Below are 27,558 nucleotides of genomic sequence, written 5' to 3'. Positions count from 1 at the left end.
GAAAAATAAATAACCTTATAATGAAAACTTACTATTCACTCACAAAATTAATCCCCCTATAAGTCTCCCTATAACAGAGAAAATTTTTAGGGTATCACATCTCTGCTCAGAAAGACTAGCAGTGTATTCATCAGACTAGCACATAAGATTTTTTTGTTACCATGGCTGCATATAAGGTCTTTAAAAGATTTGCAACTCAGAATGCATTAAGATCCTCTAGGTAATATTAGAGAAGGACTGCTGGATTCCTCTGAGTGGTGGAGTTCCACCTATCTGGCAGCAAATCATCATCAATCATTTCCACTCCATCTGTGAATGTTTTCCTTCTCAGAATTGCAAAATGTTTCTATAAATGGCCTTAGTAGGAAAGCCACACTGATAGCGTGGAGATCCCTTAGTGCATTTAGTTGAAAACACTGTGGATGACTCAAGAAGCACGAGATCTGACCTTGAATAAATCTTCAGGGCTAAGCTCCATGATCAAGTTACTGAGCCATATCAGAGGTGTGATAATATTCAAACTTCCCTGTATTAGCTCCAGCCAAATTCGAGGATATTCCACTATCTATATCTCATAAGCATATTCAAGAGCAGTGTAAAGTTTCCCACCTCAGCTTAAGTGCAAAAACATGACAATAAGTGTAATGGAGGAATGTCTATGGCTGGCAATTAGTAGATAGCATGCATAATTGCTTTTCCTTGCTTTTTCTTGCTGGTAAATAACCATGATTAAGGGGGCCAGGCAGACACTTCATATATCAGAACATTTTCATGATTTGCTTCTCAGATCATAAAATTTTCAGGTTATCCTTTTGACACTCCACATAAAACTCTAAAATGCTGACAGCAAGGCATGGCAGTTTAACTCTTCATTCCCGTAGGGAATGTGTAACAGAACACACTCAGATTCTCTGTTTACTCCTTCTGGATGTTGCACTTTGCACCATTTCTGTGCTTCACCTTGGTGATCTTTTCCCAAACACAGATTTTTCACAGGACTATTTCTCTGTTTTCACCAACCTTTCCCAACCTTGGGTATTTCTGACCATGTCTGATGCCAAAGTTGCATACCTGAATCATTTACACTTTATGCACATTTTCTATTAATTGTCTTCTCTCTGCTTCACCCATAGAACTTTCCTAGGTCCCATACATACCCTGTTTATGAAGATACCTTTTTTCCTTATAGATTCCCCCTGCAAAGTATCCAATTTTTGCCTGTTTGATAGTAAGTTAGAAATATTTATAAGGATTTCCTTTTTTCTGCTTTTGTTTTTCTATCCTTTCAACATAGAATTTGACTTACAATTTCATAAAAAACATGCGTAGTTTATTTTTCAGTTGTCTTGATAAGCATTCCTAGGCATAAAGGGAGCTTTGTATCTAATATGCTCTTGCCACAAAGAGTTTCTTTGCTTTCATTACTTTTTGTTTTGTTTTGTTTTCTCAGAAAAGACCGACTTTGGCAGGAGGCAAGCTAGCATGTGTTGAAGGCTGGAATGAGCAAAGAATCTGGACCCTCAGGGAAGCTTTGCATTCATTTTGTAGTGAGGTCTGCTGCTTAGCTGGCCTGTCTTTAGTGTATGCTGTGTGTATCGTCCTTGCACACAAAGAAGAAATAGGATTTCTGTCAAAATGGCTTAGCTCAAGTTAAGATAACAACAAACAAGAAAAGAACAAAAGTTAGATATCCACAAGAGAGATAGTGTTTGTGTGTCTCTACTGATAATCTAATTAAATTGGAGGAAAAATTGCTAGTTTCCACCACTTTGATTTTTTAAAAAATCAAAGCTGTAGCAACACCAGAAATAAGTGTCTCAGTTCAGAGTTAGATAGTGCATACCAATTAGTTCTTTTTCATGACTGACAGCCACATCTTCAAGGCTTTAAAGAAAGGCTGACTTTTATTTATTACTCTTCTTAGAAGTAACAGGCCTGGTCCCATATGTGCCATCTGACTAGCTTCTTTGGCATGCTGGAAATGAGCATTACCTAGCTAAGCACTTGTGAGGTGGATCAAAGCAGAGCTCAGAGGTCACGATCAGAGGAGTAGAAACCAGCTGGAGGCCTGCAGTCACTGGCATTGCACAGGGATCAATTCTGGGTCTGGCCTAATTCAGCTTGTTTATCAATGACCTGGACAAATGGAGAATGTACCCTCAGCAAGTTTGATGATATTGATACAAAACTGGGGAGTGGCAGATACAGCTGGAGGCTCTGCTGCCATGAAGTGGGACCTTGATGGGCTGGAGAGCTGGGTGGAGAGAAACCAAATGAGGTTCAACAAGGGCAAGTGCAGGGTCCTGCACCTGGGGAGGAATAACCCCAAGTACCTGTGCAGGCTGGGGGCTGATCTGCTGGAGAGCAGCTCTGCAGAGAAGGACCTGGGAGTCCTGCTGAGTGACAAGCTGGCCACGAGCCAGCAGTGCCCTTGGGGTCAGGAGGGCCAGTGGAACCCTGGGGTGCATTGGGAAGAGCGTGGCCAGCAGGCTAAGGGAGGTGATCCTCCGCCCTGCTCAGTCCTAGTCAGGTCACATCTGAAGTGCTGTGTCCAGTTCTGGGCTCCTCAGTACAAGAAAGACAAGGAGCTACTGGAGACGGTCCAGCAGAGGCCACAGAGATGATCTGGGGTCTAGAGCATTTCTCTTATGAGGAGAGACTGTAGGAGCTGGGCCTGCTTAGTCTGGAGAAGAAAATAATGAGAGGCATTCTCATCAATACATATAAACATCTCTAAGGCAGGTGCCAAGAGGATGGTGCCAGACTCTTTTCAGTGGTGCCCAGTGACAGGACAAGGAGAAAATGGTCATAAAGTGAAACACAGGAAGTTTCACCTCAGCATGAAGAAGAACTTCTTCACATTGAGGATGGCAGAGAACTGGAACCAGCTGCCCAGGGAGGTTATGGAGTTTCTCTCTCTGGAGACATTCAAAACTCACCAGGACAAATTCCTGTGTTACCCACTCTTGGTGACCCTGCCTTGGAAGGGTGAATTGGTCGAGATGATTTCCAGAGGTCCCTTCCAATTCTAAGAATTCTGTGATTCTGTGATTTTATTAACTTAATTTTTGGGCCTTGAAGTATGTCTGAGTAAACAGCTCCACACTTCTAATGAAACCATTTTTCAAACTCTAGCTGTGGAGTGCGCAACAACAATTACATACAGTTTGGTACTGGTTACTGGATATTGCGTGCTCACGATCTGTTCTCATTTAAGAATTTAAAGTCTATTTCTATTTCAAGAACTGGAAATGCTAAAGTAAGATAGTTATTTTTTACCTATTAGTTATTAATATTTATAGTTATTAGTAGCAATTAGTTAATAGTAAACTTTTTTATGAAGTATTTTCAGTTTCTATTTGAGGATGATTACCTCTTTTTAGTTATTTGTATGTAATTTGATATGCTTTTGGGTATAAAAATCTGCCATTATTTATTTAATCCTAAATTATTTGTTGATAAAAAGAAATCATTAAAACTCCTTAAAAATTAAATGAAGATACATGAAGAGCTAAAGTTTTTTCTACTTACAAATGTAAGTTATCTTTTATTTTAAAACAAGGGAATAATTTTTCTGGGCATTTCAGTTTTCATTCAACCTTCATTTTTGTGAAAATAGATTTTGCCTCTAATGGAAATAGTGAAGCTGAAATGTCAAATTCTTGTCTTCTCATGCACTTGCTGAATACTGCACTATTAAACTTCTAAGATATTTCACTGGTGACATGACAGCATGAACTTCTATCTGGGAAAAAGTACTTTTTATAAATGGTGGTCAAGTCAATGAAGTTTTCTTTTTGAAGGGAATTCTACATGGTCAATATACAGTATTGAATCTTATCTAAAAGGCAGAAATTACATAGTGAGCAAAGCAAAGGCAGTGGGGAACCATTGTATGAATTTGGAACATGTTGAAAAATGTCTGGCAATAGTGGTGGGAAAATCTCTTAAACTTGAACAGAAATTCTACCTTCAATGAAAGCAAGAACTTTCACTGCTGATCACTGAATCTAGTTTGTCCTAGGCCAAAAGCTGAGCTCCCACATTCCTCTCTATTCTCTCTCCTGGTTCTTGAGCCACATCTGCTAATGGTGATAGCTGTGAAAAGCTGCTGCAGTGTTTAAAGAATTTTTAAAATTGCAACTATTTGCAGAACTGTGTATCTAGTGGTGTCACTGTCTGTCCAGTTATATCATTCTGTAATAATGCATGAAAAAAAATGCACTTTCCTATTTCAATAAAAGCACTTCATACATTTTAATGCATTGAATCTTTAAATATCTGAAAGCATAGGTTAATGACATCTCTGTTTCAAAGTTGAAAAACACAGAAATAGATCGGCATTTTTCAAGCACCCACAGACTGCAAGTATCTCATAAAAAAATTGAAGTATACAAAATCAGCGACATTTTTCTGACAGTGAAGGTCATACCGAGTTGATAGGACTGCATTGCTTAACTGCAACGGTACCAGGAAAAAAGAGGCCCCAACTTTTGTGCTGCCTTTTCTCGAAAGTGATTTTAGGGCATGTAATAGTTATGAAAATGTTATTGAATTGGCAACTGATCAACCATGTATGCTTTGAACATAGAGAAATTAGCAAGACATTAGCAAGGCTAAACCTCCTAAGTTGGAGCTTTATAGGGACAGTTATCTGACATCTAGAAGGGCTATAGAGATAACAGCTTCTTGTCCTACTGACTTTGTTTGGACTATAAATAGAACAAGACAAGTTTTGTTTCAGCTCATGGGCTTGTCTCTTCCTGTTGGCCAGATATGTAAAGATTTTGCTTTTATGGCAAAACCCTTAAGCTTTGGAGAGCACCCTTTCCCTGTCCCCATCTTCATCATTCTTAGGAGCGCCTCTATTTTGGTCTATGTTTCCTTGTTCCAGAAAGACTGAACCTGACCCTAATGAGGCTACTCATCTTGGTTTATAACTAGAATAGAATAGAATAGAATAGAATAGAATAGAATAGAATAGAATAATAGATGGGACTAGACTAAACTAGAAGGTTTAAACTCAGATTTTCACTTTACTTCAGAGTAATGGAACAATGCTCTGAAGAGACAAAGAGGAAAACCTTACTGGGGCAAAGGGATTCATCTCCTTTGGAGACAGATTATTCATAAGAAGTTTAAATGGAAGAAAGAAAGTTTTATGCTAACCATTTTTGCTGCTTTCACTTTCTTCAGATGTGCCAACTACTTAATTCTTTGGGGCATTAAGTCCTGTTAAACTTTAAGTCAAGATAGGGGAATTCAGCACTTTAAAAAATGATGCCCACAATTCTCCTTCTCCTCCAGTTTTGAGCAGCTGTATGCACACCATCCATCATTAGCCAGGGAAGCCCTTATGGGGAGGCTGGTGGCAATGGCTTTCCAACCCTGGTGTGACATGTGTACCACAGCTGAGGCTTGGAGGCAGGACAGTGTCCTGTGCAGGGGGTGAGGGGCCGTGGCAGTGCCACAGCCCACACCGGTTCCTCCAGCCAGGGACAGACTGCTCTGGCAGGCAGTGGGGATGGTTCGGGTTTGTGTGGTGAAAACAGGCAGCTAAGTCCAACAATGTTAATTATGCCCCATTGCCTGTTTTTTCCTCAATTCCTTGTTTTTATCGCTGAAGGATTTTTCAGCCTCTGAAACCAACAAAAAGATCATATTTTCCTTCAGTTTCTGAAACCCCATCCTTTTTTCCAGACTTTCCATTTCACGCTGTTTGAATTTTATTAAGATCTTTTTACACAAAAGCAGAGTACTGGCTATATGATGCCCTGAGGGACCTGAAAGACTGTTGCCATAATGTCACAAAACTCTGGGGACATTTTATTTCCACCAGAAGCTCTTTGGAGGACTCTGTCTAAGGATATAATATGTCTTAAATGTTTACAACAGGGATCTTGATCTCCACTGGAATTTAATACAAAAAGCTCTTTTTAAAATCTCTTAATTAGCACATCCCATTAACATCAATTAAATAATATCTATCTATAAAAATGGATTTTATTTCTGTTTTTCAATGAAGAAAATTGGTATTATTCCAGAATTATGGATAATATTGTTAATCATGTATTCTTAAGATGATGAATTTTGTTTTCAATACCTCAGTTGATCATTAGAAAGTATTTTCACCAAGTATTTTCCAGAAACACCTCTGTTTACTGTTTCTGCCTCTGATACTTTCTGTTCTTCCCAAACACAGACATGCATAAATTCTTTCTACAAGGCTCACAGTAGCATGTCTCCTCCAGTGAACAGGAAAAGATTTTGTAAGTGTTAATAAGGTTTTTTTTTTCACTGGTCAACCTTGAAAGCAGAAGCAACTGCTGAATTCTCACCAGTCCCTTATATAGCACAACAGCCCTATTCAGACAATTTTTTAAATGAAATTGTTTAGGGAGCCATATCCTAATTTGACAAAAAGATAACTCTCATGAAAAAAAGTACTGTCTTTTCAAAAGGCTGCAGTATAATTGTGTGTGTGCATGTAATATAGTAGGACATATATTTAAATTATTATTTAATTACAATAATATAGATCTGTGTGTTCATTTGATGGAAAATTTTTTGGTAAAATTTAATACATGAATAATCATACAGAACATGGGATGCAAATTCTAAAGATAATATTTAAAAACCCGTTTGAATGTTGAACTATGTGGGACGTGTTTTTCTAATTTTTTTTTTAAATTCAGTAAGTTTTGGGCTTTCTGGGACCATGCTGAAGGTGCTGGGATATTAACAAAATTTGGTTTCCTTAAAAATAATGTAAACATCCAAAACAATAAAGGAATCTGATGTTTTAAGGCAAATCAAAATCTCTCTATTGTTGCTGCATGTTATGCATCAATGACTCAAGTCAACATTTTTCTGTTGCAGATAACTGAAAATCTTTACAGGAGGTATCAGACCAAATAAAAAGGATTTTTTAAATTCAATTTCTGACGCTGCAAGTAGTCTATAAAAAATATGTAAATCAGATACTGATAATATAATGGAACTACTACCATAAATACATTGAATTGCACCACAGGTTAACAGCATGTACATCCTCCAAGTAATGGTCACACAGCAATCTAACATTATTTCCTATTCCTATTTCCTGTATTTCCCAGACCTTTTTGTCATTGTATTTACTGTGCACCACTCTTCTTTCTCTGAATAATGCTGCCCTGATATCACAGATAAGGAAAACAGCAGTTGCTCCCTCAAAAGAAGAAAGTAAATTTTATTTATGGAGAGGTTTTTTCAGTATTTAATCTTCTTTTACAACTGTTCCTATTCTCAAATGGACTGAATGGCTTTTGTGATTACCAGGATAACTTTGAATGCTGCCTCACATAAATATACTGACAGAGGTAGTAATAATTTAACCCTTTTAATGCTGTCTTTCAATACATCATCTTTGTAGTGATTAACCATAATGGCATTTTTTGTTGGTCAGTGTTCTCTTAAAATTTCGGCTTTTGAAAGTCACTATGTACTATGTATTTCTGGCATCAATTGGTTAAGATAATTAAATTTAGGTCCCACTTACTGGTGCAGACATTTAGAAAAAATGACAGAAAAAACTGACTCTAATACCTCAAGTTTTTATTCCATGCTAAAGCTTCTTTTTCACTATCCAGATGATGATTAAAACTGAATTTAAAAAATATGCTAATGAAGTTCTGCCCATCTCTTGGAATATCTTTTTCTCCGATGTTAAAAATAACTTCAGATGTTTGGTGTTTGGAATTTCAGAGTTTAACTATATCTCTATAATTGGCATTTGCTGCTGTGAGGTATGCACTTTTTATAATAGTTAGATAAAAATTACACAATACTCATTTTTTTTTCTTCCCGTTCTGCTTAAATCTCCCTGCAGGATGTGTGACACAGGAGAAGGGCTGTTCACCTTTCAAACACGAGAAGGAGAAATGATATATCAGAAGGTCCATTCTGCAACACTGGCAATAGCTGAGCAGCATGAAAGATTAATGATGGAAATGGAGCAGAAGGCAAGGGTAAGGTCCTTCTACCAAAAGTCTTTAAACTTATAAAAATTGGTAATAAACCAAAGTCGTTGAATTCAGCTGTAATGATAGTATCAGCTGTGTGGCTAAGACAAAATAGAATTCCAGATTCATGTACTTTCATGGTCGGGGATCCTTGGTGTGTTCTGTACCTTTTGTAGGTGATTTTTTGGAACAGGGGATACCATTAGACAAGAGATCCTTGGTCACCTTCTCTGAAATTGGGGCTCTGTTACTCAAAGATTAAACCTTTAGCTGTTGTGTTGACTACTGATGAATGAGTTTTAATTGCTCCTCATGGCCTCACAGATGGAAAAAAACTCAGTATAAACACTTCTAGGTGACAGCAGACATGTTTTGTTTTTTCTTAACCCCTGAAAGAAATTATAATTTCTACATTATAAGTAGCAATGCAGTTGAGTTCAAATAGAGCTATTTTATTGTTTTGTGTTCAAAATTTACAGTTTGGACAAGTTGTGTTTAAGTGACTACTGTGGAAAAATTTGGAGTTGTTTTAAGGCAGCAAGAAAAAAGCTTTCCCAATTTCCTTAGAAGTAGAAATGGTCTTTAATGGTTGTTCTGGAAAGCTGACTTTTAGGCCAGGGAACTTAGTCTGCATGCTTTTCTTCTGAGATGACCATGACTCTCTGCATATTTTCTTCCCTAGACAGAGATTTCAGATTAATTGTGGCATTTCCTTCTTTTCCTCATCCACACTGTACGTGCCTCCAGTCAGGCAAACATGACTTATATGGATCTATCCCCCACATTCCACCAGTGTCAAAATACCTTTCTCACTCTGCTGAGACAAAGGCTCTTGTAAGGACCAACCTAAGACCCCCAGTGTTCAACTTTTCTTAATTACTCCTCGGAGAAGTCAGAGAATCAGTCAGAGAATGTTAAGGGATGGAAGTGGACCTTAAAGGTCATCTAGTTCCAACTTCCCCCATGAGCAGAGACACAATTTTCCTTATTCACCAAAAAATTAACTGGAAAAATACTTAGATTTCCATGTCAAAAGTCTGCTGTGTTGAATGTTCCTCTCAGACTTTGAATGTCTGTTAGGAAAACCTGAACTGGGAAGCCATAAAAAAGGCCTGGTTTTGGTGCTTTATGAAAAAAGAAGATTGATTTTTCCATAAAATTTGACAAAGCAGGAGCCTTTGCATAATAGTAGAGGTGCACAAACTTTGGCCAGGAAATGCAGGAAGAGTTTACAATCAAAATTAATAAGAAGCAACTGCTGGAAAGTCCAACACAAGGTAGAATAAATGGAAGGCAATGTGAAAAAGTAGGTCTGCTGGCAAAAAACTACTTCATTCTTGTGGACAGAAAATGATTAAATAATGGGAAAAAATGAAAAATGCATCATTTTTTTATAATGTGTTTGCCGTTAAAGTGTCTACACCAGTAACAGAAATTAGAACATTTTCATGCTGCCGTGATAAATGCTTAGACCAGGATCATACAAGATTTTCCTTTTACAGAACCATCACTTTCAGCTCTTCCACCCATCAATTAGCAGATTTGCTGCTTTACAAAGCCATTTCCATTCTGCCATCAGATGACTTCCTTGAAACCATATTTATGAAGGCTGTGGCCATATGGTACGTAATATCAAACTCTGAGTGAGAGCAGGCTGAGAAACAGAAATGACTCATCAGCCACACCGCGTGTGATGTACTTGTCTCCTGAACAAGGCTGCACTGTGATCTGCACAGGGAGATCAGGAGAGGCTCACAAAGGCTGCTGTGTAAAAGAGGCTGAAAAACCTGTTGATTTTATGCTTCAGCTAATAAACTAATGTTAGTTTGGATCTGGAAACTCTGCTGCTTCTGACTGGTAGGGTGCTGAACATTTAAACATCTGCAACATCTGAATTTTATTCGTGTTAGAAACAAAATCTAAAATATCAAATAGACTAAGTACATGTTACATTCCATTTATCAAGTGTTATTGTATCTAATTATAAAAATTTTACCAAACACCTATGTGTATTTTTTCCATAAGATCTGAAATTTTAATACAAGAAAAAGAATATTTTAAATCATGGATTTAGTGGATCTTCCCAAAGCTTGACAGTAGGTCTTTTTATCTATAGAACTACACTTGGGGAATTTTGCTCTTTCCTGGCCCTTTCTGTAATGAACAGCTCAAGTTTAACAGTGTTGAATTAAATCTCATATATAAACATATATATATATATGAGATCATTTTTAAAAGTAAAGGTGAATGCTATATGCATTATTGTACAGATCAGAAAAAGAAAAGCTATGCAACAGTAATCATTACTTCTTCCTTCCAGTCATTAGAAGTCATTTATTAAAAAGGACTCCTGTGAATATTTATGTTCTAAATGTTAATAGGTTTAAGTAATGAATACACTGAAGTTTCATTTAATTTTTACCAGATTATAATATCTAGTATAAAAAAGTAGTACAATCTAGTATAAACAAATGAATACAGATTATAAAAGAAATTAAAGTGATTTTTTTTACCAGAGCAACCTTGATAAACTGTATAGATCATGATTACCTTTCACAGTAAATATACAAAGTACATGACCATGAAAATACAAAAATGGAAAAAAAAAAAAGCTACGAAGTACAAAATACACACACAAAAAAAAAAAAAACAACCCAGAAGCAAATTATGGCAAAAGAATAAAGGTATTGCCTTTGGGCAATTGCAGGTATGGCCTCTGCCTGAGCCACAGGACATGTTTACACTATTTATGGAAGTCCCTCCATCTAAAAATTCTCTTTCAGAATGCTAAACAATAAATTCATTTTTATGCTAAAAAATCTTTTGCTCAGGCCAAGCAACATGCTGGATAAACTGTTAATAAGAGAGAGACATGAGAAGGAAAGTAATTCTTCCCATTACCTTTGAAAGTGCATGGGCTGGAAGCAAAAATGTTCTGTGTCAGCTTGTACAGTACCAAATCTGCCTCTTTGTCACCTCTAGCAGGAGAAGCCAAGTCAGTTTAAGCAGGCAGTAATGTGCACACTTTCATCTTCTGCCCATTTTCCTTTTGGATTATAACACTGGAAGAAAGGCCTGAAATATGAGATCAGTAGTCACTGGCATGTCTGTGGATTTGAGCTGGTTATTGGTTTTACTGAGATCAAAGCAGACTGGATTTTATTCAAAAAATTCAGCAAAGTGGACATTGATCTAATTTAGCTCAGGTGGTTTTCTTGATTGAATTTGAAGTGTTGCATTGGCAGAGTGATAGTGCTTTATGCTTGCTTTGTTTGGGACAATAAAAAATTTGGGCCAATGCTAGTACTTAAATTGAAATTATTTTCAGGGAAATTGTTACCTCTATATTAATTTTTTTCAATCTTTGATTTTTCAATGGATCACTGTAATAGAGATGATAATTCTGTTTTGTCATTTTATTGTGGGAGAGAGGGCAATATTGCAGTGATTTTTAGTGATTTTAGTTCGAAGATAAATTAAAAAGAACAATGACAGTCTTTCTGTTTACATGCTTTTATTTTGTGCTGTTGTGTATCCACATGACAGTGTCAGTAACTTTCTTTTTATCACCTGAACAAACCTCCTGGTTTTTTCCTCTGTCCCTCCCGCTCTCTGACCCCTTGTTTGTTTTGGGGTTTTTTTTCTCTGTAGCATTTAGAAGTCTGTTTGGATTGTTGGTTTTGAAATTACTGTGCAAACAAAAGTGTTATCCTCAGGAATGACCTGTGTCCCCCCACTGGCTGTAGTCTGATGTTGAACATGGCAGAAGCACGTCTGGGTGTCTAACAGCCAGCTCCATCACCCCTCCCCAGCCCCAGACTGGACTGCAAGTTCCTTCCACTTCCTTTCTCTTAACCTAGGTGCTTATCTGACTGAGTCAATTCAGTTTGCTAGTTTGGCAAAAAAGCCAAAAAACCCCAAAAATACCTACCTAAAAGAAGCAGGTTTACCAAATTGGCTTACAGAGGCAGCAGCAAACCATTGGATCTTCTCAGTTGTCCTGTCTTGAGGAGAGAAAAAAAAAGAGAATAAATCATCCTCCCTAAATGCTTCATCTAAAAGAAGGCTGAGTGTCCATCTCTTTGCCATCTGGAGATGATGCTGGGTTTGGTGATCTTTTTTTAAAGAATTGGTATTCGGATGGTTTTTACACATGAGCATATGAACAGTTGTTCTCAGCAGCACTTGTCTGTCTAACCTCTACACCAGGATGACAATATGGCATTGGAATTTTAATCTCTGGTTTTCCTTTCTAATGCCAGCTTTGATCTTCTGCCATTTAACTTCCAATGAAAACACTTCTAATATAGCTTCTGCCCTCACTGTTGTTGAAGGGTAGAAAATGGGAGGTTAAGAGCTATAGATTTCCTATGTTAGGACTACACATATGAGGGAGGAATTCTGAGGAAATACTTATACCTTTGTAACTCTACAAATTACTTCTTTCAAGAGCTGCCAGTAAAAACTTATTTTGTATTCTCAAAAGAATAAAAATTTACAATATGTAAAACAATAAGCCTAAATAAGATAGCACTAAAGTTGATGTTAGCCAGCTGAACTTAATCAAACATCAGTAAGACTGAAGTGTAAATGCAGGAATAAATTATAATGGCCCAAATTTCATAGCTTATTATCTTTGGAAGTTTCCTATAACATTTATTTTACTTTAGACAGCAGAGCTAAAATCCATTTTAGATTGTGATCTTTTTAACATCTCCCAGAAGATAAACATCCTTATGAAACACTGCATCGGTATATTTCTTTTCTCATTATTTACAAGTCTTGTCTTTAAAATTCAATATAAGTGAAAGAGTCGTCATGATAGATTTCTGTTATTTAAAAAAAAAAAGATCATATCAATGAGTTTATGTATTATTGCTTTAAAATATGTTATTAGCAGGGAAATAATGAATCTACCAAAGGAGACAAATATCAGGCAATGAAACTGGGCTTAAGAAGATGTTGAAGAGGAAGGTAGTTAAGAAATAAGACTGAGGGTAATTGTATTTTTCTTATAAGGAACAGGATGAGGAAGGTATTTCACAAGACTGGTCTGATAAATATATATTACAGTATTGTCAGAGTATTAATAAAAATTTAAATAGAGTTTTAATGTAAATTGTCTTAGAAAGAGGGAAAATGAAACCTGTGAGGCTGAAGAAATAACAGCATGAGTTAATTAGTGAACCTTTAATTTTTCTTTGTTCTGTAAGTCTGTACTATCTTTATGTGTTTCAAATCTAGTCACAAGCTAAATGCATATTCATCAAACATTGCAGGATCAAATATCAACAAACACATCAAATATTCTAGATTTTAACATGATGGTTTCAATTTGAAGTATTCTACTTTTGCCACTGCATCTTCAGAGCTTTGACTGGTTTACAGTTTTTATTGGTGTCTTTTTGCAATGGTGTGCCTATCACCTACTATTTCAAGCTGTGAAGTAGGGGAATTTCAGAGAGATACTAGTGGCTGCTGCTGACCCAATCAGTATATGGAATATTTAGCAAAATACATTTTCTATATCTTTGGGGCTTAATTTCACCACTATAATTAATATCACAAAAATCTTTTATGTTGTAATTCTGCCTAAGTGTGTCTAATTGATTCAAATCATGTAGGAGAAACAGGAGAAGAAAATTCTACAGTTCATCCAAAGATTATCCCATGTCATGACACATTGGTCTCTTAGTATGTTTTCTTCTCTTGCCAATTTATGTGTAAGCTCAAGTACTGAGATTCTGAATGCATATGATGATTCATGACCTCATGTACTTTATGCAAGTTAAAACATAGCCTCAGGTCAGCTATTCATGCATACTTAGCTGAATATTGTTCCCGTCTGAAACTATGTATGGTGTGGCTCTATAGTGTGTGCCTAGAAATTTTATAACCCTGTAAAAACCTGGCTGCTTTATTGCAATACAGAGCTGGTCAGTTGCTTACTTGGTTTTCATGGGTGCTGTGAAGCTTATTTCTGTACTAGGATAGGATAGGATAGGATAGGGTAATATATTTCTATTAGAAAGGATCTGCAATGGTCACATAGTCCTGATCACCTCAGGGCTGACCAAAAGTTAAAGCAGAATTTTGAACACATTATCCAAATGCCTGTTAAAGATTGACCATCTTGAGGCATTGACTCCCTCTCTAGGAAGCTTCTTCCATTGTTGACCATCATCCCAGAAAAGAAATGCTCCGTAGTGTCCAGTCTAAGCCCCCCCTAACACAGCGGAAACTCCAGTGTTCCACAGTGGAACACTCCAGTGGTCAGTCTGTCTGAGACTATCTATAAATTTTGCCAAGATTAACAACATCAAGAATTTTGAATTTGTTTTTGGTTTTTTTTTTTTCTCATAAGTCAGAATCTGTGTACTTTTTGGTTTTAGTTTTCTAAACTGAATTCCCACAGGTAGCGGTAATTTTCCATAGGATTCTTGGTTCATTAAGTATATAATGACATTTTTCTTTACTCTGATTTCTATGAGAATTTTTTTTAGAATTTTTCCAGACTCTTTGTTAGCTTTCAGGCTCAGAAAACTGTGTGTACTCAGATGAAGTAATCCCAAAACTTACATTGAAGTCTATTTTCAACATTCACCACTTCATAAGAAAGCAGGAGATTTGTGGATATTCAGGCTGCGTGACAGTTAACGATCCTTTCAACTGGACCACTTTTATTTTCTGATTTTAAAGAAAACATTGTCTTGAATGTAGACTTATTTCATTGGCATTTTTTCAGGGACTAGTAGTCATATCCAAATACTGCAGCAGCGTTCAAAAGCTATGCAGAAGGTGTCATTCACTTTCTAAAAGAAAATACCTCATCCCACTAAGAAATTCAAACTTCCACAGCCACTAGTCACCCATTTATCCTTTCCTTACCGAGTCAAGACCTTTTTTACCCCTCTTCCTCTGTGAACTGCAGGGTTTCATTGTGCCCCTATGTGGCACTTTGCCACAAGTCAGCAAGAGATGTAAAGATGAGTTGTAAAGTCCAGATTCTCCAAGAACTCTATGTGGTTGGCATTCCTGAATCTTTGCTGTATGCCTGAATGAAATTACAGAATAGGGAAAGTCTTTACTATGGCAACGAAGGGTTTGTGCAGCTGCTCCTACAAAGTGATGGGGGTGGGACAGAGCTGTTCCTCATGTCACAAACACTGCAGACAACATAAAGGTTTGTGGGGTGTGTAGGTAAGTGGTGTGGGTAGGTGTAAGAGCAGAGCTGGGAAATCCTTACATAAGAGTCTGTCAAATATTTTGGTAGCTGGTGATGTAATTTAAATCTGTTTTGCCATTTGGAAACTAAACTTGCCCTGGAGTTTTGAATGTTTTTGAGATGGTAGTAATCATGAGGGTTTTCATTCAGAGTATGATGGGAAAAATTAAATTCTTCCTTTGTCTGACACAATTTTGAAATTTCTCTTATGCATAGCCATAGGACTGGATGATCTTGAATGCAAAAAGGTATTTTAAATCTCTCCTGTGGACTAAACCCCAAGTACCTTAACACACGGATGAGTATCCTTACCAAGAAATTACTCTCATTCTTTTCTCGTTAAAAATTTCTGCAATATTTTGTTACCATGTTCTTTTAATTATTTGTCCATCATACTACCTAAGACTCAGATTTAAATCTGCCTTCCTGCTAATATAAACTATGAGCTCGGCCAAAGTTTGCATGAAAAGCTTCACAAAGGTGTCTCACAAGTGAGATGGTACAATTTTTCATCTGTATGGAGCCCGCTCCATCCTATGAATCCATCCTGAAGCTGCATACATGAAGCCTGGGAACACTGTTTTCCTGTTCTGTTCACCTCAGTTACATGTTTGCATGCAGCTGGGCTGCACTGTGAACATTTCTATTTAGGTCACCACAGTCTGGTTAGCTTGTTTGAATGCAACAGGGCAAAGATGTTTTCATGGTAAGGTATCCAAAGATGCCAACTGTCCTGAGAATTTAGCATGTAAGCACTTTGAAAATCCCTGTAGCCACCTATCTACATTTCTGGACTCTTGTTAAAGAGCTATTTCTTAAAAGTCAGATGTCATTTATTTCAACTTTATGAAGTTGCATTTCAATATAAAAGGATTTGAAGGTTAGAGACATGAGCAAATTTGTAATTTTTTTTTCACTTTTCTTGTGCTTTGCAAAATACTGCATATTTACAAAGATAACAAAGTAGTTGGAAAGGCACTGTCAGGCTAAAATTCATATTTGTTTCCAGAAATTCAGGAAATGAAGAGCCAAAGAACTTTTTTCTAATCAAAATTGATGATTTGTTTAGCAGTTTTGCTTGCTAAAGCTGTGGGTGATATGAGCTATAAATTAGAATGGCTGTTGTAATTATATGGTGGTTGTTGCATGTCTGACTGAAGCCCAGCCCTCTCCTTAACTAACCTCAGAGAAGCATTTAATATGGAAGGGAAGTTTTCTTTTGTATTGTGTGCCTTGAAACAAGCACACTTGTGTAACTGAGCTGGTAGGTTCACGTAATTGAACTCTCTCAACAGAGAAGCAGGTTATGTTGACTTAAGTATTACTAAAAAATAATCCTCAAACCACCTCACCAGGGGACTTAATTTAGTATTAATCTCATATCTGCTATTTTCAGAAAACTGTTTCTTATAAAAGGAAGTAACTATAGAGCTTCTATGCTTCTATTATTATTAGCAAAAATAATAGCTGATGAAGTTATCCAGTGCTCTCAAGAGACAGGTATTATTATAATATTAATAGTAATGAGTAAAATGAGGCACAGAAAGATTAAGGCCAAACTCAGCTGTATATGAATTGCCCAAGGTCACAGAATAATCAGCTGTATGCTAGGCACAGCACAAAAACAAAACAATAACAAAACAAACCCTGAATCATAGTCAGTTGCTTATTCGCAGAAGAATTATCTCCTGAAAAAGGTATTTTTCACATGGTTTTCATCAGTCTTTTGAATTATATCATCATTTTGTGTCTCTTGTCAAGCAAGGTCTTCCTCTGTTGCTGTAACTATGTTTAGGAATTCTTTATATCACTCAAGGGAATAGTTAAGGCTTTGTCTCTGATCAATAGAAAACTTCTTTATCAATGATTTACAGAGGGGCATCATGCTTTTCAGAGAACAGGAGAATTATAGAAAGTAATAATCTGAGAAGGGATCAAAAATTCTCGTAACAGCCCTAAAGTTACTTTGTAATTCCCTCCTGTGCTTTTTGTGCTTTGCCTCATCAGGTACTTGTTGGTAGGACAAAAATTAAATGAAGTTCACCCTATGTCTTAATTTTGCGGTTTTTTCTCTGCTTCTATTCCTTTTTATAAAGATGACAAGGATTTTAACATGAAAATTATTTACAATCTCTCTGATTATGTTTACACTGAAGACAAGAGATACCGAGCATCTAAAAAAGCCATATCTGATATAGAGAAACTTTCCTGTACTGCAAGTACATGCAGTCTTTTAATATGTATTTATCAGAGTCTATCCAAATACAGATTGGTTATGTTCTTTTTTTCTCTCAGCTGTGGGTTGTTGTTCTTATGCTACTGATGCCTTATACGATGACAGTTTTTATTTATCGGCTGTGCAGGAATCTAGTTGAGGAGAATTGTTAGGCAGTAGTAGAGACTGTAGACCCTGTGCTGTTGGTTTGACATTATTTCACTGACCACAGCAGCTGTGCTAAACAAAGATGAGCAGCTATTACAGTCAGCAAAATGTCAGTATGGCTCAATGGCACAGCACATCTCATTAGCTCTCAAGTTTTCAAACCCACTGAATATAGGATCAAAAATACTGGCATTGGAAGGGTGGTCAGCTCACCTACTTGCCTGTTCAAAGCAGGCATAGCATCAAAACTAGATAACATTACCCAGGGTCTTATCCAGTCAAGTTTTGAATACCCCCAATGATGCAGATTGTGGGCACTCATTCCAGCACTTGGCTGCTCTCACTGTGAAGGATTTTTTCCTTAAGTTTGTCTCAAATTTCCCGTGCCACAGGCTGTGACCTGTTGACTCTTGTCCTTTCACTGTACATCTCTGGTAACAGTCTTCTTTGAAACATATTTTTCAGAAGAGAGAGAAAAAAATGGGTTTAGATTTATTTTAGCCTTTCCTTTCTCATGGTGAATAAGCATGAGACATTTAATCCAGCGTCACTGATCATATTCTGCTTCTTAAAGGTTCTTTGCCAGGCTCTCTCCAGTTTGATATTCCTCTTGTACCTGGGCCCAGACTTGAAGACTTTGTGAACATAACTAAACTTCCAGACGTAGTTTCTCAATTGCCAAACAGGGGGAAATGTGACTTCTCTGGTTGTATTGGCCTTGCTTTTGCTAATGTGGTCCAGTGTGTCATTAGCCTCTATCACTGCATAGATACACTGATCATTCACATTATCTCCAGCACAGCTAGTTTCTTTTGGCAAAGTTTTTATTGAGCAAGTCAGTCCCCAGACTGTGCTTGTGTGCAGTTGCCCTGGCCCAGTTGCAGCATTGACATCTGTCATTGCTGAACTTCATGACAATCTTGTCAGCCTTTCGCTCTGCTTTGCTGAAATCCCTCTGAATAGAAGCCCTCCTGTCTGGGTGTTTGACTATTCCCCCTTGCTTGATATCATCCCCAAGTTTGCTAAGACTCAATTCTGTCCCACTGCCCACATTGGTGATGAAGATATTAAATGTAATGAAGTGCTGTTCCATCTCAACTGCAGGAATAGGTTTTTCAAAAATATTTCAGTTCTGCAGCATTCAGCAGCAAGGAATTAATGAAGGTTTTCCATGCTATGGCAGAAGTATCTATTTCTCTGTTTCTTATGACTGTCTCAGGGTAAAAGCTGCTAGTCTCATAACATATTCAGTCTGTCAGAATCCATTTCCATAAAGACAGCTGCCAGGCAAGATTCATATGGTTTCGTATGACTGGCTGTTGAATGCACATCTCTACAGTCTTTGTGATTCAAAATCCATTGATAAATCAGCAAAGGTTCTTCTCTTCATTATTCTTAATCATTTCCTTGTAGAATATAATAGTAAAAGTTGCAATTGCTACTACATGAGAGATTTTGTAGAATCCTTTGTAAAATTATGGCATTTCTGTGATGTGTTACATATTTTTTGGTGTTCAGTTTTCCATACATTTTGTTTTACAAGGAAAAAAAGCAACGGAGTTACAGATTTCCATGGCAACGGGTATAATTCTATTTCCTTTGTTTTGTGAAGCTGAAACAGGCAAAGGATTGTTTCATTAAATAGCAACTATGAATTTCAAAAAGCTTGAGCTATATGGCATGTGGTCATGTATGCACAACTTCTACTGTGCCAAGCAACTTTTGCCAGCAGAAAAAAAACCACCTGTTTTTTGTCTGAAAACAAAATTAGGTGAAGAAAGATTGCTAATGGTAGGATTTATTGGGCTGATGCAAGTATATGGAAAGATAAAGCAATCTATGAACACTTCTCTGTCTCCCACCTTTTCAAACTGAATTCCTTATTTGAAGCTACTTCTACTATATTAGTAAATACACATCAGTAAGGAAGCAAAAATTTCACGGGCTTCTTTTATAAGCAGAAATTTGAATTGCAATTCAGAGAATCATGTCTCTCACTACAAGTTGTTTCTGGGCCACAAAACCCCAAATACTTCCAAATGTATATGGTATATTTTTATTTAGAAGTGTATGCATTGTTTTTTAATGATCTCTTATTTCAATTTTAAAAGAACAATGTCAAGAAATCTCTGTCTGTATCTATCTATATACGTGATCATGGTGTGATCCCTGTGTGTGAGGACACACAGTGGAAAAGAATAGCCCTTTATTTTTATATACCAGCTTCTCAGTTGATTTAAGATCTGTAAAAAACTCATTAAAGGCCATGCAGCTCTGGAAGTAAATATTTAATTATTAATGAATAGATTTTCTTAAATTTACGAAATTAATATGTTTACTTGTGTGTTCATATGTACAGGCATGTACCTCCCTCCCCTCCCAAAAAAAAATGCAGTATGTTTCAAAGCTAAAACTTAATAATTTACATTCATGTACATTGCATATATATAATTAGCCCTAGTATGTGTGATTCAAGATGCATTTCAAATGTCTAAAAAATAACTAGTTAAAAGGAAGGAATCGTGGTTTTTGGAAGATATTGAAGAGTCATCTGAGAAGATTTTACTACATAGTAGTAATTTTAATGTATTCTAGATTTGCTATTTCATGTTTTTAATTGAAATGTCTTTCGATGACATATAAAACTAACTTCCGAAAATGTCAGAAAGTAGAGGTCACCCAGGCTATTTGTGTTACTGAATACCTGAGTCATGCACTGATAAGTTTAATGAGGAATATTCATGAAAAGTTATTGATGATTACTGTTTCACAAAGTATTCAGAAAATTGTCTTCCTGTTGTTTTATTAAAGTTCACTGGTCAGTAATTTCTGTATACCAAAATAAAGAAGCTGAAAGAAATGTGATTTCCACAAATATGTGTAATTGGAAACTACTGATTTGTTTTAGACAATAGAAGAAAAACTTCTTGAGAAATCTCAGGAGGTCCAAGTAATTTGCTTTATCAGAAGTAATGGAAGCCAAATAACTGTGCAGTGAACAGTGAATATAGATTACAGCATTTTTTAGAAATCCAGTTTTCAGGCCCAACTTTATTCAAGTGGGGTTCTCCCAACTGGGGGCAGTCTGTGTTCATCCCTATTTCACCTTCCTTGCTACATGCTAGAGAAAGATTTTCTATTCTGTTCTCCACCAAGAGACATTTTTCATACCATGGCTTCTACCATACCAGTTCTAAAGCAAACTTCTATGTGGTCAGAAAGGCTGTCCTTACAGTACTCTCAAGTAAAACACTGAGACTTCAAGTGTCCCTAATATCTGTCTAAGATATGTCATATCTTTTGGCAAGTAATCCCATGAAAAAAATCTCATACTTTGAAGACTTTGCCAGAGCATTTCAGGTTGAGGTCAGACTCTAGTAGCTTAGTAAGAGAGAGGAGTACTCAGCAGAGCGAGGAGAGTGAAAAACAGAGAGGAGAATGAGGACAGAGGAAGGACTTCTATGTCAGCACTGATAGCAAGCCTCACTATTTTTAGCTCTGGCTTGACAAACCTCATGAAAGAGCCGCTTCTGGAACTCCATAACTCTCAGGCTGAATTACCCAGAAAACATTTGCTCCAAGTGAAAAGGACAAGTCTGTGTTGATGGTCTCTTTCTTTGATCTCTCTAACTGATGCATTTCAGTTTGTTCTTTTCCACCTCAGCTGACTTACTTGTTCAGGAGACAGATCTGTGACTCTCCATGTTCAGTAAAACCTTCTCTATAATTTTGGAAATGACAATCACAGACTGGTTGAGGATGGAAGGGACCGCTTGTCCAGCCCCCCTAGCTCAAGTAGTGCCATCGAAGCTGGTTGTCCAGGACCATGTCCTTGTGTCTTTTGAATATCTGCAATGTGAGAGACTTCACAGCCTTCCTGGGCAATCTGTGCCAGTGCTTATTCAACCTCACAGCAAAGGTGTTTCCTGATGTTCAGCGGGAATCTCCTCTGTTTCGATTTCTGCATGTTGTCTCTGGTCCTGTCACTGGGCACCACTGTAGAGAGCCTGGTTCTGTTTTTGCACTCTCCCATCAGGTATTTACAAACATTGATGAGATGAAGCCTTCCCTTTTCCAGGCTGAACAACCCCAGCTCTCTCAGCCTGTCTTCACCGCAGAGGTGCTCCTTCCCACTGATTATCTTCATGGCCTCCTCTGGACCTGCTCTAGCAGGTCCCTGTCTTTTTTGTCCTGGGGCTCTTAGAGCTGGATGCAGTGCTCCATGTGGGGGTCTCACAAGGCAGAATAGAGGGAGAATCACTTCCCTCAACCTGCTGCCTCAGGTGTGGCTGGCATTCTGGGCTGCAAGGATACATAGCTGGCTCCTATTTCATGGCAACAGAAAGGACAATCAATATCTGCAGATAACTTCTGTGCAATATTGTATTCTTTATCACGCATATGTATATATATATGTATATATACATATATATATATACACACACATGCATGCATTTCTTAAAAAAAATTAACTCAGTTGTGTTTGTTTCCACTAAAACCTGAAGTATAGCCAGACTTGAAATAGTCTCAGCTCTTTCCATGTTGGCATTATCTCCTATGTTATTAGTGAATGGTTTAATGCAATGAAAAATGGATAAAGTATTTCTTATGTATAGTAAAATGGCTCAAAACTTTGAAAAATATAAGAATCTGAGCTTCTACCCTCACACTAATTATTTTAGTTTCCAGGAAACTTCTTTCACAAAAGGAAAAACCCCACAATTTTGTGATGGAATATGGGTGAAGACACACACCTTACTGACATTTGACAAATATAATCCCAACGTGCTGTAAAATGTATCTAATTTTCCTCCAACATTAATCCCTTCTGTCTGGCAACACTGATCTATTATGAGCTTCTTTTAGAGGAAAGAAAAAATAAAAGAAAAAAGCCCAATACACTTCCACCAGAAAAAAAGCAAAGCGTAACAGTTCTCTTTTCATAGTGTGGCAAGAAATATAAAAAAACAGTCAGCCCCTTTGAATCTTCCTTCAGAATACTTTTCTTCCACCTTTGCTTTATTATTAATTCACAATGTTATTCCACCACCAAAGAATAATCATCATCCACCCTGTCACCATAAAGCAGTGTTACTAGTTTTACTTTGTTTTTTTGGTCCATAATTTTTTTTTGGTCCATACTCTCCAAAAGGTAAAAGCAAGGTTGGAATCACTATTGAAAGCCCTAATGCTAGAAATATATTATAAAGGCTGAAATTACTTTTACAGGTAGCTTTTCTACAAGTTTTTTCAGAAGACTTTTAAGGTCATATATTGGTAGGAGGTTTGCCAATATTATGTATTCCATGAGGAACAGCAAGCTGGATAAAAATGTAAAAATAAGTATAAAGCAGTGCATGGCAAATAAATAGCTTGCTGATATCTATAAATGTTTATATTAATAGTAGACATATTTAAGTAATTAACACAGTCCAAGTAACATATATAAAAATGAATGTATTATAAGCAAGCTAAGTGGTTGTGAAAAAAGGGCTACAGAAAAAAAGGAAAGAATTTTCTCACTGGTATTTCATGGGACTGTATCCCGCATCCAGTTTTATTAAGTATTTTCGAAGAAGGATCAAGGCTCAGTCTAGTTATTACACCTCCAGATCTTACATTTATAACAATGTGGCAGTGGATCAATGGAGACAGAATTCAAAATGACAAATTGGAAAATTGTTTGGAGCAGGAGAATTGATTTAAAAAGAAACATGGGCAAACCTTTGCTGATGAAGGAACAGCCTGCTTTACAGTGCTGGATGAGAACTGATTTCTGTCAAATAGATCTGTGTGTCATAGTATAGAAGTTGAATCCAGGACACCAGCTGCTGCTTTTGCAAAAAAGACAAACATGATACCATTTTTTTGGTCATGATAAGAAAATGAGAAAACTCATTTAAAAAAACCTGAAAACATTTCTCCTTCTTGTTCTCTAACTCAGGTGATACCTGAGCTAATGCTGCCTACCAGATTGTGTGATTCTTAAGCTCTAGTAATTTTTTATTGTGGATACCAGTGAAATGAGTCTATGTCAGCTAATTGACACTTGTGAGGTGAAATATATTTCTTAAGCCCTCTTTCTCTTCAATGCATAACACACAAAGTAACTTTCTTTGGAGTTAGAAAGAAAAAAAAATCTAAATAATGATATTCGATTCATATTTCTAGACGACAATTCTCGTTAGTCTTCTGTGACCTAGTTCTCTTGCTATTTGTTTAAAGGCACTAATGAGAATTTGAAATGAGACAGAGGGTTTTATCCATAATAAACTAACCTATTTTCAGAGCATATCTGTAAAAAGCAAACTGTCCTTATTGTAGACTAAAAAAAAAATATGGAATGAACTATAAATTGCTCAGTTTGTCTCCTCAAGCCAAATGTATTTTCTGTCACCTTCAGTGTTTTGACTTTTTAATGAGAAAAATAAAACAGAGAGAATAATATGCTAAAAAGATCAAAGCTCAGAACCCTAATACAGTTAACAGGCTTCATTTTTAGAATTGTATTCATTACTGGTATCAGAGTAACAAATCTATTGAAGTCAATGGAGATGGCCTATGGGAATTAAAATAAAATTTACTCTTTAAGACTTTCATAAAAGAACAATAATGAAAAATATGGGAAACTTCTTACAGTGACATTAATAGACTTCTATCTTTATTTTTTTTTAATTTCTATTTAATCAAATAGACCTGTAAGAATAATAAAGTTGTCACTGGAAAAACAAAAACTTTATAGAGCTCAATATTTTGGATATTATGGCTTTGGATATTAGATTTAGATACAGGAAAGAAATGTAACGTTCACTGTATAAAAGGTATTTTATCAGACAGATTCTGTGGGAAATGGATGAAGCCTAACTACTTTCCTGTAGGTAACAAAAATGTTTCCTGTCAGGTAACAAAAATGCTTCAGTGATATTTGGGGTTTTTATATTCCCACCACAAAATTCCCTGAATTAATATGGTTTTGATGTGTGCATTTCTACTTTTCACCTGAGTTCTAATTCTGTTCTCACTTTCTACCTCATAAACTGGGAAAAAAAGTCTAGGTTATTAGTTATGGGTTTTATTTCGTGAAGTCTCATCAGATTTGAGAAATATTTGTAGCCAAGTCATTCTAGATGCATCTTTAATTTGGTATATTGCTTTTACTTTCCTCTATTAAGACCAGAACACAGATGCAACACAGCAAAACAACGCTCAGTGAAATCAGTGAATGCTGTGGGTTGGAAGGGACCTTTAATGGCCATCTTGTCCAACCCCCCTGCGATGAGAAGGAACATCTTCAACAAGACCGAGTTGCTCAGAGCCCAGTCCAATCTGACTTGAATGTGTTCAGGGATGAGGCATCCAAAACCTCTCTGGACAACCAATGCCAGTGTTTTACCAGCCCCACCACAAAAAATTCCTTCTTCATGTCCAATTTAAATTTACCCTCTTTTAATCTGAAACTCTTACTCCCTGTCCTGTTACAACAGGCCCTGCTAAAAAGTCTGCCCCACCTTTCTTACAGGCCCCTAAAGTACCGAAAGGTCGCAATAAGGTCTCCCTGAAACATCTTTCTCCCTGAACATCTCCAGTCTGAATCCCAGTTCTCTCAGTTTGTCTTCACAGGAGAGGCATTCCAACCCTCTGATCATTTTTGAGTCCCACCTCTGGATGTGCTCTTGCAAATTCCTGTCTTTATGCTAAGGACCCCAGAGCTGGACACAGTACTCTGGCTGGGATCTTACCAGAGTGAAGCAGAGGGGCAGATTCACCTCAATTTCACTCCCAGATAGAAATGTTTACTTCTTCCCTGTGTCTTTGCTACCTTTGCTGTCATGATGGGCCCTTTCTGTACATTTGATGCTAATGCATCCGAGCCTGTTTTGCCAGCTCCTGAGAAAAATGTGTCAGTGTTGGAAACAACAGCTGAATTTTGGCCTCTTATGTAAGAAGAAACCCAGACTCAGAGATGTTTTAATTTTCTGCATGGTAAACAAGCTTAATGAGATAGGTGAAATAATTTTTAAATATATTTTTAACCATTACATTTCTGTTAAATTAGGGACAGTAATAAATCTGTGCAGGATGGTCTACCTGCTTTGAGAAAAGAAGAAAATTTAAAGGTGATTTACTTGATTTTCCACAGTGAAAAGTTCTCTATTTGCATTAGCTACTTCCAAAAAAGTGTAGAGGAGAAGCCAGTTGTTTTTTAATGAGGCATAGTAAAAAGACAAAAGGGAAGGATATGGAGGGCAAAGTCTCTGAACTTATAAATGTGTTCTCTTTCACTGGTCTGGAACACCAGAGGTCTTGAACCTGAGCATCTAATTTTTTAACAGTTAGACAGTTTTATAAATCTTCCCTGATTTACAAGTTGTTTGTTTGTTTTGTTTTTCTAGTTTAACTTTATTAGCTGCCAGAATTTAATTTACAGCTATGAATAAGGGATTCCGAAAGAGTAGATCTCTGTATTTTAAATACTAGTTTAGCTTGTAATTATTAATATAGCAAAGAGCAATCTAGGAGTATATGAGCAATTGATTATATAGATGTTTTCATGTGTTTTCTTCACTTTGGTTTTCAAGGTTTTTTTATCTGAAACACCCACAGTGTAACATATAAGATGTTCTTCAGAGAAAATGGGTTTGAGTCAATATATTATTTGATTTTCTTTGAACAGAGGAATATTTTTACTATCAGCAGTTTGTAGAAGTAAGCATTCTGTCATTGTCAATTATATTTGATCAACAATGTGAGTTTTATGTGGATAAAACAGATTAAAAGAAAAATTATAGCTGATGGTAGTCTACTATTCAGTAAAAATAACTTCATGGATAAATTAATATTATTGTCCTTTATATGATATACAAGATAATAAGGTCTTCAAATCCAAAGGTTTATGTTTCTATTTTAAAGTTGCAAACGAAAAACAAAATTGATATTTTATTTTAAAGTAGGCTGGTTTTTTTTTCTGAGGATGATATTGTAATAAACTAGAAATTGCATTTTTTTCTCTATGGAGTCCCCAAAGAAATATGGTTCATCTGGTCCTATTGCAGTTAGCATATGGTGATAATTCTTACCCAAAAGGTGGTATCAGAAGTTGTTCCTTAGTTAGAGAATCTGAGGAAACAAAGTATTGTGAATGCTTGCAGTGCAGTCTTCTGCACTAAAGCAGTTCTTATTTTATAATGAGAACAATTTTTTTTTATTCTCCTAAATCTCTAATGTGTGCAAATAAAGTTCTTCTGCATCGCAATTGGTCAGATCAGACAGGAGTTAATCACCTCAGATCAGGAATGATGATACATTTAACGACATATTCCATTCAGTCCCTGGATTTAGCTTTGAGATAATAAACTGCAGTCAAAGTGGTTCTGTTTACTGGAATTATTTATTTCAGAATGCATACTAAGAAAAGATTTTGCCTTTAATTTACCTTTGAGTCAATAAATTATTCATAAATCATTGGTAAACTAAAGTTAGATGATTTTATGTAATTTTCTTCTTTGGCAAAATTACCCTTGTTACCCTTGCTATAGAAACTTGGTAAAATAATATAGAGGGTTTGTTACTGTCCTGATCTCTACAATAAAGAAAATTCTGTGTATCAATAAATTTTAAACCCCCAAGTCTCCCTAAAATTGGAATTCTTGGATAATGCTTTCAAACTTTTCTTTTAATGAACTGAATGCTTCTGCAAGCTCTTTACTTCATATCAAATAGCTTCTAGTGATGATCTGCACCACTGACAAATGAAATGTAATACTTGGCTGTAAATGAGCAAAAAAGATATTAGCTGTAGACTGGGAGTTATTTTGATGACAGTTGACAAGAAAACAACAACGGAAGTAATTACAGCAGATTGTTCTGAAGCAAAATATATTCCATGCATTCATTTGTGTTAATACTCAAAATTTAAATAGTTTTAGATTTGGGTGGATACTGTCTCTAAA

The 27,558-nt window shown here is 36.4% G+C and overlaps 1 protein-coding gene across 1 annotated transcript in view; it reads left to right on the top strand.

The window, feature by feature from the left end:
* The window catches only part of DOK6 (docking protein 6), a 239,576-nt gene that overhangs the window by 171,173 nt on the left and 40,845 nt on the right, over window positions 1–27,558 (top strand). The window contains exon 6 of the mRNA XM_041399372.1: window positions 7,868–8,006. Within this exon, the coding sequence (XP_041255306.1) occupies window positions 7,868–8,006 (139 nt within the window). The remainder of the gene's footprint in view (window positions 1–7,867; window positions 8,007–27,558) is intronic.

The sequence above is a fragment of the Onychostruthus taczanowskii genome, unplaced genomic scaffold (genome assembly GCF_017590055.1).
Source record: "Onychostruthus taczanowskii isolate IOZ18803 unplaced genomic scaffold, ASM1759005v1 scaffold16, whole genome shotgun sequence".
In the NCBI taxonomy this organism is placed as follows: Eukaryota; Metazoa; Chordata; class Aves; order Passeriformes; family Passeridae; genus Onychostruthus; species Onychostruthus taczanowskii.
Note: the sequence above shows the minus strand (reverse complement) of the source record. Positions and strands in the feature narration are given on the sequence as shown.